We start from the raw sequence: 12,249 nt of genomic DNA, 5'->3' as shown, positions 1-12,249 counted from the left end.
CTCGACGTGCGCGCCGTGTACTTTGCATAATTTCACGAATCGCGCGTATAATCGTTCCGCCGCCACGCCGCCGCCGGGTTGTCGGGTGCTACGAAACGTGCCGGGGACGGTTGTTTCGTGCCGCGGGCAATCCCGCGACTCGACCGACATTAGCATAAGGTTTGACATAAGGAGTGACGCGTGTGTGCACACATCAACCTCGCGCCTGCCCTCCTCCGAGGGCGACACGTGGCCCCGCCACGAGACGCCATCGGAAGGGTTGAAGGCCCAGTGAGAATTTTCGTATTTAAACCCTCCCCTATCTCCTCCTCTTCTTCTACTTCTTCTTTCCGTCCCGAAACTCGGATCGAGGAACGAACTCGAGAGTGAATGTTTAGACATAGGTGTATATACGGAAGTGTCGATGCGACACGTGCCGCGACACGGCCGTATATACGTTTTTGCCCGCTCCGCTCCGATCGAGCTTGTGTACTCAGCATTAGCATAGGATTTCAATGCCGGCTCGGCGTATAGATTTTCTTGCTTTTATTCTCTTCCGGGCGCTCTCGGATCGCGCGTGTACAACGGAATGTATAAGAGAGTATTCCGGCCGGGGATCTCTTCACGGGGATGTTTTGTGTGGAACCACGCGTTTCATAAATAATGGAAATGAAAATTAATCTGTTTCCACTTCGCGCGATATATATTGTATATTAACGAATTAAACTTAGCGTAGCACATTTGTTTATCTACAGAAAGACATTTAAAAATAATCTACTAGAAAAATGAAGTCTATTAGAATGGAATATTATATATATTTTGCAATTGAGCTCAGGAAACACAGGGATCGAACGAGTGCTCGATGACTATGACTAGAATGACGGACCTTCGGATTTATGTTACATCTAGAGAAATATATTGATGACAGCATTCACTTCAATGGTTACACAATCGTTGTATTTTCTCAACGTAGCCAATAGCTTCGATCTTAGAAGAATTAAACCGAGCGTGCCCTACTACGCGAGACAATACGCGACTCAAAAGCGCCGACAGGGTTTCATCACTAGAAAATCAATTTTCCCAGCGAATATCGGAGTCTATTGTTCCCTTTTTTCCACATGTCTCGTCCTATTCAACGCGGCAATCGCGTCGTTTGGGGAATTTTATCGAAGCAGCCGCGGTAACGTCGAGGTGGACTGTCGATGAACGACCATGACCACGCGCACAATGGTTCATGCGATCCTTCGTCTCTTCGCTTGATGCCGCGTATATCTACGTTGCTTTTGTGTCGCGGCTAAGACGCTTCGAAAAAGCACCGCGTCTAATTAATATCCGAGCTTTTTGCCCAAGTGACGCGGACGCGCGTGTCAAATTTCTGACCAATCACGAATTTATCCGGCAATTTCAACGGTCTTTCTCTATCTTGGAGTATAGCTGCGATATTTCGTTCATCGTACAGAATGCAGAAAACTCCTTTCTTCGAATTCTACAAAAAGCTACAAATTTAAGAATTTCCAATTATATTCAAGAATTGTCTAATGTGCAATTTCTTAGAAGTATGTTTTTACCAATATGTCTCGTGGATCTTTTTTATGGCAAATTGTTATATAAATTTTAGTGATTTAGCAGCTAAAACTAAGATACCAAAAACTAAAGTTCTAAATGTAATAATTGTAATTTTTTTAATGTTTTCACTTCATGCAATTGTTTAATAATTTTGTATTAAAAACTTGTTTTCTTTTTAACAACTTTTTAGATTTAAATTTTACAACAATGTCAAGAGTAGATTAACGTCGTTTGTAATAAACCGTTTATAATAAAAAGGATTTTGTATGTTGAGAATAAAAATAATTTGTAGGACATCGAAACGTGGTAAGTGATGAGTATGAATCTCACATTAGCATGCCTTAATGTTTTTTCGTTACTTCTAATTTATTAAGCGGATGCGAGTTAGTCTCCCAAAATTTGCAGTTACTAACTTGACTTACGATCTCTCATCATACGATCGAAGTTACAGGCTTGATTAGTAATTATATTGCCATGTATGTCGATCTGTGATAAGAATCCTAAAAGCCAATATTGTAACGAGTTGTATCATATATGAGAACTCGTTACAATAAAATATAATGTTGCGTTTAGAGTTTATTTTAATTTATTTTAACAATAATTATGAAATGTTTCTATCAATTACGTGGAAATACATGTCATCTTTACAAATTTTTCAAAACCTTTTCACAAATAACCGTGGCATGCATATCAGATTTTTGATTGGGTTGCAAATATAAAATTTATCTTTGTTAAATACTCACGCGTAAATCTGTTTGTATCATTTGATTTGTTCGCATTCAATTGTACAAATGTAAAGATTCGTAACAATCGCGACTTACCAAAACGTTTCTGATGTAATCGTCATGATGGCTCCTTGATGACAGGATAAAGGTATTCAGGAAGAAATACAAAAAGTAAAATAAGAAAGAAACAAAAAAATAATAATCCTGTTTGCAATTTTTATTTTAGACTAGAACAGAAAGAAATCATGTCAATCATGTCATATTATTAACGTAGTATTATTGAATCATTTTCATAATGACGGATACGAATTGTTAAATAATAATAATAATAATAATAATAATAATAATAATAATAATAATAATAAACTATATACATAAGAGATTGGTAGGAAAATAATATACCGATCGACATACATAACTGGATATATAAAGTTCAAATTTGATATGTAAAATCGTATATTGTATGCGAGAAAATTATGACAAGCAAAGCCACACCCTTGTCAGCCACGAATACAACGATAAAATAAATTTGAGAAGTAAATAGAGCTGCTCAAAATCGAGACATCCGGTTCCAATCGAAATAATTAAAAATAAAAAAATATATAAAGATAACGACGACACATAGGCAGACGAGAGCGTGACCATTACAAAGAAAAAACTCATAAATAACTAATACAAAAGAAAATAATAATAAAGTTTAGATTAATAATAGTTAATTATTTAGTTGGATGAGTGTCGCGCAATGTCGTACCTGACCATATTATGTCATCACCAATGGCAGATAAGGCGCTACAGCGACGCTGGGACGTTGCTTATAAGTTAAAACATAAAATTAATAACGACGTGTTTACTTCGTGTGTATTCCGTAACTGCTAGTTGCGAGGAAAAGCCCTATTCGGATTTTAGATGCGACATCTTGCGATATATTTACAATAAACGCGCAACAAAAGGAAAAATCCGTAAAGGGCGTCAAGCTGTTGGAATGGCTTCGCAAATAATGATAGCGATAACGACGAGAAGAAAACAATATTAATTAGACGCTTAGAAGAATAATTAACTAAAATAGATAACGCTGCGATTTCAATATAAAATAGTAATTATTTAGATATGATACAGGGTGTTTAACTAAACGAAGAACACGTGGACACGTTTAAATTAAACACCCAGTTTTTATCCGCTGTTTAGTGATTTATCTAATATTCTTCACATTCCTAAATTAAAATAACTACTTTATCATGTGTTATCACGCATTTCATCGCGCACTTCATATTCGTTACGAGTCCCATATTTTCCATTTCTCATTCTCGCATTCATTCACCCTTTCTTTCTTTCTTTCTTTCGTGCTAGCTTTCTTCACGCTCTCATTCATTCTTACATGGATGTAAATATGTAGCGCAGATTGATTAATAGGAACTTTTAGAGAGTATTTCCTAAGCTCTAAATATATTATGTCAGATATATCTTATATACGTATATATGTGTACAAGTATGTATAGCAAATATACGTATACGTAACGTATACACGTATACGTGAAGAACTATCTATATCGTTCATGTTTCTTTGATATAAACATTTATCTATATAGATATTTGTATAATTTTCATTTGTTTGTTCCGATATTATTTTTTTTCTAATTCACTTGAATCAATAGACTCTGGTATATGTTATATGTCTTGATCATATCACACCGTATATAGTACAATAAACCAAATGTACAGTAGTTGTACATTTAGCTTATTTAGTCAGTCCTGTTTAAATTGTCATAATATACAACATATATAAACGATTTAACGTCAGCGAGTTCGAAATTACCCGGGGCAGCGTCAATTTTTAATGGACACTAATACCATAAGATTCGCTCTCGTTAACTAATCAACAAAAATAGAATTCACCTGGCAAAATCCGAAACAGAAATTTCTTTCATTGGCAATGCATTTAAATTTTTAAACAAATTGCCTCAAAATATCCACCATATAAATACGTTATATTTAAAAATATATAGATATATATGTCTAAATAGATTGAATAAATAGATATATATATATATAACATATGCATATATATAATATGTAATATATCATATTTTATATTGCATATTACATATATACATACAAAACATAAAATGATAATATATATAACAACGTAAAAATGAATGTAGGTTTTTTATATATATGTATATACGACACATAATACATATATTTTAGATGTATATATATATATATAATACATATTATATATATATACGTATATATTTATATGGCAGAGGTCTGTTAAATCAGTACGAATTTCGAATCGACAGTCGTACAATCGTTTAGTCATTCAAGTCAGCTAGACACTCACCGGCCGTAGTGTTAGCTGCGCTGGCCGCAGTGGCAGCGGGATGCTGTTGTTGCTGTGACTGGAACATTGCCGTGGGATGGAGGAACACGGATCCGTACATCATATTCTCGTCCGATTGCTGTTGCTGTTGCTGCTGATTGACTTGTTGACTGGCTGCGGTCACTATCGGCGAGTTACCAATACCGGGCACGCCGACAGCCCCGCTGCCGCCGGGCACGATCGGTGCCCCGGGAGTCGGTGGCACCAGACTGCCCTCCTCGACGGCGACGCGCACCGAGTCGATATGCCGCCGCGAGAATACGTGCTCCTGCAGCGGTGTCTTGGCCGAGTAACGCACAGAGCATAGTCTGCACTCGTCTGGTCCGGTCGGGCCGCGATGCGGTTGAACGGCTGAGCCTTCGGCCGGCAAACCGGCCGCCAATCTAGCCTTCTTCTCCTTAGCGCGGGCGTTCTGGAACCACACCTGCAACTCGTCTCCATTAGTCTTCGTAAGCTCGAATCGTGGACTGGACGCACGCGCGTCCAGAATAATAGTCTTCTTGTAGATATTTTAATTTGGTTACTACGAGCTCGGGGTCGGGCTCGCGCGAGGACTATCGATGCTCACCTGGACCACGCGCTTCGGCAGGCCGATCTCACGGCCGAGCATCTCGCATTCGGCCATCGTCGGAGTCTTGTAGTCCGAGAAGAGTGACTTCATCACCTTCACCTGAGTAGCCGACATCTGAGTGCGATATCGTTTGCCCCCAGATTGTCCGGGGGTATTGCTACCGGACTGTCCACTGGTCACTGGTGTTCCGGGGGTATTTCCCGTATTTCCGCTGGCGGGTCCTTGCCTCGAGCTTTGCGTGCTCGAGGCCGGACTCGCCGGTCCGCTTTCGTCGTCCAGAAACTCGGTTGTCTCGCTCATGCTGTCGTCGTCACAGATGCTACGTTCGGATAAGTCAGTTAGAGGACCGCAGTCGCTACCGCCGCGGAAATGAGCGCCATGTTGCTCCTCGAGAAGATTGCCGAAACTGCCTAGACTCAGTTTCATTGGTCGGCTAAGATCGACCGGTTTGCTCAGATCTAATGGCGACTCGCCGCTATTGCCGCTGGCCTGATGATTCGTCGTTTCTTGTTTTCCGTTACTGGCATGCGCCAACTCGCTAAAGTATCGTTTCACATCTTCGTAATACTTCAAATTCTTCAAAGACATCTCCATATCGCTGTTGTTTAGGGGCGGAAATAATGGTGGCATCATGTGAGGAGTGCTAGAATTAGATGGAACGGACTCCATCGAAAGCTCTTCGTCCGGGATGTTGTCGATGTTCACCTCGCCACGTGCCACTTGGTCCGCGTGTTTACTGCTGAGATGAGATTCCAGAGCGGACTTGACTTTGAATAACGCTGGACAGAACGGACAGCGCTTGTTAATCACTTGACTGTGGGCACGGAATTGACCCTTGCGCTCACGGGCGCGTGTATTTTGAAACCAGACTTGTACTACACGCTTCTTTAAACCTACCTCGCGAGCGATCGTCTCCAGCATCTTTCGCGATGGATTAGATTCGATTTGGTATTTCTGATAGAGATAATCTAACTGTTCCGGGAGTATCGTGGTTCGCAAACGCTTGTCCTTGGGCTGCTCGTTGTGTTCTGAATTCGAGCGGTTATCGCTACCTGTCCCTTCCTCAAGATCCTCATATTTCCTTTTCTGTATCATGCTGATGATTGAATCCGGTGCAACACCAGGAGTGGCGTTGAGCGCTTGTTGTTGCAAGATACCAAAAGGTGAATCAGGAGGATACGCTGAAGGAAATAGGGTCGGGTTCATGATATGTATTAACTGATGCTCGCGCCAGAGCTCGAATCGTCCGAACATCAGATTGCACTTGTCGCATTGGAAACTACATTCCTTCGATTCCGTTTGCGATTGTTGCTGTTGCTGTTGTGACTGCGACTGCGACTGTGATTGATGCGTCTGAGACAGGGACTGCTGTTGATGTTGATGAGGAGATGTGGCTGTGCCCAGTGGTTGCTGCAACTGTTCGGTGGGTGCCGGCACAGTCGTTGGATTATTGGCTACCGTATTGTTTGTAGTGGTAGTAGAACTGCTATTACTGTCCTCGGAGCTCAGAACCGCGGCAACCTGAGCCGCCGCAGCTTGCGCCTGCGCGCTCCTTTTGGCATCTTCCTCCTTGAAACAGTGAGTCTTCTGATGGCGTATAAGCTCATAATATCTCTGAAATACAAGGAGGCACTTTTTGCATTGGTAGTTCAAGCCTGGCGTTCTCTGAAATCTACCGGAACCGTCGTCGTTCTCGCGCCCACCCGTTGTTACAGGCTCGGCAGCAGGTTGATTTTCGTAAACCTTGCGTGCCTTTTGCCGAGCATTTTGAAACCACACTACGATCACGCGCGGACTCAATCCGAGAAGTTTGCTCAGATACTCTAAATCGTCATCTTTCGGATACGCGTTGTTTTCGAAGAATTCTTGGAGGACTTTTATCTGATAGTCGGTGAATCTTGTGCGATTAGCGCGTTTACCGGAACTCCCACCGGAAGTATTGCTACCGTTACTATTACCACCGAAATAATCGGTCGGTCCACGACCCGGGCTCAGAGATCTCTGCGGTGTAAGCGCCATTGCGGCGATCGCGCTCGGTACTACCCCACCCGCTCCCGGAGTAGGACTGGCAAAGTTCTGGGATGCCAATTTCGGTGGCAACATCGGAGCGCTCGGTGCATTCGTGGTCGATGGAGGATGGGACGAAATATCGTGATGAATGGAGAATACCGAACTCATGCTAAGCGCGGGCGAATGCGGTCGGGACTGCTGGCCACTTGAACTACCAGGCGAGTGATGCTGCTGCTCTTCTTGATGTTGAGCAGCTTGCTGTTGCTGTTGACTCTGCGATTGCTCGACAACCTCCTGCTTAATCTCGGTAGGTTGCACGCTGGTGTTTTGCATAGACGGCGGGGGCGTCGATTGCTTATTCGGGCTTTTATCGTCAGAGGAACTGCTACCCGATACGCTTGAATTTAACGGGGTTACCTTCGCTTCACCGGTTTTTTCGTATTCTTCAAGGTTCAGAGTGGTACTCGGCGGATTATTGAAATTGTAAGGACTATCTTTGTTACGCTGACGTTCTTTAAATAAGGTGTTTCGGAACCAATGCTTTATGACTTTAGGAGGCAAACCACTCTGTGTAGCCATTTCTAGGATTTGTTCTTCACCCGGAGAATTATTAATATCGAAGTGTGCTCGCAATATTTTTAGCTGTTCGTCAGTGATACGAGTACGTGCTCGTTTCTGCGATGCAGCTGCATTTGCCTAAAAGTATCAAAAAAGTACTCGTTTTTCTATCTTTAACTATTTGTATGCTTTAACTATTACGCGATTGCGCTTATTCTATCGTAACGCATCGTAATAGCATAGTATAATATACTCACAACTTGCAAACATTTGTAAATTTTTTATTACTAAAGTTACTCTTAATTTAAGTTATTCTTATGAAATATATACATAAAAAATCGTACCAGAAAGACAGCACGTAATATTTAGATTTTTTTTTAAATGAAATAAGAAAAGCGCTATTGCGACGCACTTTGCAACTGTATTTCTATAAATATAATCATGATAAACAGAAGATAAACTAAATTAATTATAAGGGAATATTTTGAACTTGGAAATTTGAAAAATTATAAAATTTTTGAGATAAAGAATCTTGATATATAATATTTGATATATAATATATACCATAATACGATATTTTTCTTTACTTAATTACTTAATTATTACTTTTTCCTCGAATCCATTTTAAAGAAGTAAAATCAATCTCTAAAAATTAATTATCCTTTCATTATTTATTCATTATCATTTCATTATTTATTCACAAAGAAAGTAAAGTGAATAAAGTTAAATTAAGTCCGAGTTAAGATTTTTTTTTGTAAATTAAATTAAAGTTAATGACTAAGAAAATTATTTCAACAGTTGCATGCAATAAAAAACTAATTTTAGTTAAAGATCATATTTAAATTAAAATAACTTAAATTAATTTAAAAAAAAAATATTTTATAAAAGGCACTTTTTATTTTTATTAAAATAAAATGTCAATTTTTAAACATTAGATCATCTAAAATGATCAAATATAGAATATAAATAAATTTCATATTTTATAAATTAAAATTAACTAAATAACTAAATTATTACCCAATGTTTGATAGTTATTAGAGATAGAAATAAGAATAAATAGATAGGGAAATTTTTCCAAAAATTTTTACGATCTTTATTTCCATTTCTATGTATAAATTTAAATATTTTTCGAATCTTAAACTTCGAATCTTCTTACTTAATCTTTCGAATCTTAAACTCTACAAACTAATCTTAATTTTCAGTTGCAAAACTAATTTTAATTTTCAGTTTGTTATAATTATATTCTTATTTCCTGTATGTTCTTTTGTATGGCTTTTATTATATGAGTTCTATTTACCGCTGCTGCTGCTTGTTGTTGTTGAAGAGCAAGATGTTGTTTGGCAAGAAGATCTGCTTGATTAATCGATGGATATCCAGTAGCAGCACCATCATATGGCGGAGGTGGTAGCATCATGGGCACTAGAGGCGGCTGGAGATTCATGGCGGCTAAAGCTGGGACGTTCAATCCCAGTGGTAATCCCATCATTCCCATCATCAATCCTGGATATTGTTGTAACTGCTGGTGCAATTGCGATGCCGCCATTACATTTAGAGCAGTTTGCATATCAGACATCTGTTGCGCCAATGAAAGTTGAGCATGTTGTTGTTGCTGCTGCTGCTGCTGCTGCTGCTGTTGCTGCTGCTGCTGTTGTTGTTGGTGATGATGTTGTAATTGTTGTTGTTGTTGCTGCTGCTGCTGTTGCGATTGTTGTGAAATATGATGCTGCGGATTGGTAGGCAAGACAGTCGGAGTCGTAGAATCTGTACTTGAAACTGGAGTATTGCTCAACGCCGGGGTTGTCGCTGGAGTAGTAGACGTGGCTTCTGGCGATCGACTGATACGTTCTTTACTCTCGGTATTCTCTTCTTTCTCCTTTTCACGCGATTCTTTGTCGGAACTGAGATCTTGAGGTTGTCCGGCAGCGGGCGTAGAGCTTCTCGGCGCCGTTGTAGTTGACGAAGACGTCGCGGCGGTCACCACGACACTCTTCTTCTCGTACTCACACTTGAATTGTTGTGCGTATTTTTCGAGAAATTCGCGCGGTACGAGATCGCGATGTACCTCTTCGCAATGAGCCTTCAGGACCCAAACGCTACTGAATTCTTTATTGCAATGCTGACAAGTACTGCGCGTAAGTTCTGGTATTACGTCATCATCCGTATGAGCCTCTTCGGCTTCTTCCTCTTTTTCTTGCATAGCTTGAGCAGCGAGAGCTTGCTTCTGTTGTTCCTGTTTCTGTTGCTCCTGCTGCGCTTGAAGGGCAGCTGCTGCTTCTTCTTCCTTACGTTGCCGTCTTTGATGATTCTCATTGAACTGCATGACGAGATCGAAACCAAAGCTCTCCAATAGATGCTTATACATCTGCGAGGTCTTATGTCGCGGTTGCGAGAGAATATCTTGCGTGGTCTGTGATGAATGTTGCGCAGCTGATTGCATATGCTGTTGCGGTCCTGGTGTTGTAGACATAGGAGGTGGTGTCTTAGCCGGAGCGGACGAAGCTAGTTGTTGCGACGCAGCTAATTGTTGAAAGAATGCCAATGCTGGGTTGTTCAAAAAATTGCAAATCTGTTGATGTGCCGCTAGCTGATCCTGATTGACGAGAGTGTTGCAGCGCGAACAGGGGAGCATCCCTCCTGTATTGCCTGTGTTCGTGTTGACAGGTGGACTGGTCGGACTCTGTGGAGGTTGTTCGATTAATGGTCGAGCGAGATCTAACTGGCCGCTGGCGGCAAGATCTTGTAATTTACTAGCCCGCGTTTGATGAAGAACGCTTCTCATATGGATGTCCAAAGTGCTACCCTGGGAGTAAGCGACTTTACAAATGTTACATTTGTACGGCTTTTTATCTTGATCTTGTTGAGAATCGGGCGATTCGGTCGGGCTAGCCGGAGGTACCACTGCGATCAAGTTATTATTGTTACCTTGCTCTTGCATCGCGCGCTTCAACTTGTGCAAATGACTCACACTGTTGTAATGCACTAGAAGTATGTTCTTTTGCGTGAAACTTTCCTTGCAAACGTCACATTTGTATGGTCTATTAGGATCTAAATATTTTTCCATGGGATAAGACATTTTTTCACCTTTCCGATGCAACAAGGTCTTATTGTGCCCGGTGAGATAACTCTGCTGCGTGAAAGCCACCTTGCATCGATGACATTTGAATTTTCGACTTGGATCTTGATATGAGTCCTCCGCAATCGTTTGGCTATTTAGATAATCCTCCAATCCACGTTGTCCCTTTGGAGGCGAATCACTGGCATCGCTTTCTTCCTCGTCACCTCTACCAGTGTCTTCTTCCACAGTCTGCTCATCTGCTAGGGAAGCTTGCCTCCTCAACGTTTCTTCTGTGAGCACCTGAAGAAGAGGATGCGCTTGAATTAAACTCTGCTTATATTGAGCTAAATCATCCTCGTGAAGCTCGTGGGCAGTTTCCAAATGTCTCTGAAGCGCCTGAACTGAGCGAAAAGATCGTCCGCACTTGTTGCATTTAGTCGCGTCTCTGATAGCGTGATATTGGGAGTGTTGTTGAAGTTTCTCCAAGGTTTTAAACGCGAGACTACACTGTATACATCGATATTTGTAGACGTGTTTTTCACTGACTGCCAAGGCAGGCGTGGTAGTCGGATGAGCTTCCCGGTGATGTTGCTGAAGTTCTTCGATAGAACGCCAATTTCGGCCACACACGGTACACCTGACAATCTCCTCAATTTCATCATTGCCACCCCGTTCATTAAGTTCTTCTTCCTGATGGATCTTCGTCGTAGTCGTGGGCGACGTTGTTGCAGTCGTTACAGCCGTCGAGGAATTCCGATTATTGTTTAGCCAATGGCTTTGATCTACCAATAATAATAACCTCTGCAAACCGTCAGTGTTAACAGAATGAATTTGCATTACATGCTTCTCTAGGGCGGGACGTTCCTTGAAGCTATCTTGGCACAACGGGCATAACAATTCTGTCGTCGGTTCTTCCTTTACCGTTTCAGTTTTCTCTTCCGAATCTTGAACGTGCGCCACTTGTAGATGCTGTCGTAATTCTTCCCGCGACGTCGGCTGATACGTACAATACAGGCACGTTATTTCTTCTTGGTCGTTTTCAGGTTCCGCTTCCGGTTCTGGATCATTGTCCGGTTCTTGTTTCACTTCACTACCGCAATCACTACCTTCTTCTCGTCGTTCTGAAAAGACATAAAAAAAAAGTTTGTTTATCGAATATTTGTATGACAACGACTCATTTGGAATATTTGAACATGCAAGAACATGCAAACATGCTGATGATGGCAGTCAAATATTTTATAATCGAAACATAACATAAATAATTAAAAAATAATAAAATTTCATATCATTAAAATATATTTAATTGTAATGTTTTTTTTTTCTATAATATTGAGTAGAGTTTCCTTTCTGCAAAAAATTGTCAGTATAAAAAAATTGTTAGTATATAAAAAAAATATAATATTAT

At 40.7% G+C, this 12,249-nt stretch overlaps 2 protein-coding genes across 3 annotated transcripts in view; one reads left to right on the top strand and one right to left on the bottom strand.

The window, feature by feature from the left end:
• The window catches only part of zfh2 (Zn finger homeodomain 2), a 143,356-nt gene that overhangs the window by 78,164 nt on the left and 52,943 nt on the right, over positions 1–12,249 (bottom strand). For both annotated transcript variants that reach the window (XM_089071629.1, XM_089071628.1), the window contains exons 3-5: positions 9,087–11,965; positions 5,219–7,927; positions 4,612–5,074 (exon numbers count right to left, since the gene is read on the bottom strand). In XM_089071629.1, coding sequence (XP_088927755.1) covers positions 4,612–5,074; positions 5,219–7,927; positions 9,087–11,965 — 6,051 coding nt within the window. The remainder of the gene's footprint in view (positions 1–4,611; positions 5,075–5,218; positions 7,928–9,086; positions 11,966–12,249) is intronic.
• Positions 1–12,249, top strand: part of LOC148937667 (uncharacterized) — a 99,018-nt gene that overhangs the window by 69,945 nt on the left and 16,824 nt on the right. The gene's annotated exons all lie outside the window — the stretch shown is intronic.

The sequence above is a fragment of the Pogonomyrmex barbatus genome, unplaced genomic scaffold (genome assembly GCF_055798465.1).
Source record: "Pogonomyrmex barbatus isolate J1 unplaced genomic scaffold, ASM5579846v1 scaffold12, whole genome shotgun sequence".
Classification (NCBI taxonomy): Eukaryota; Metazoa; Arthropoda; class Insecta; order Hymenoptera; family Formicidae; genus Pogonomyrmex; species Pogonomyrmex barbatus.
This window is presented reverse-complemented; position numbering and strand designations above follow the sequence as displayed.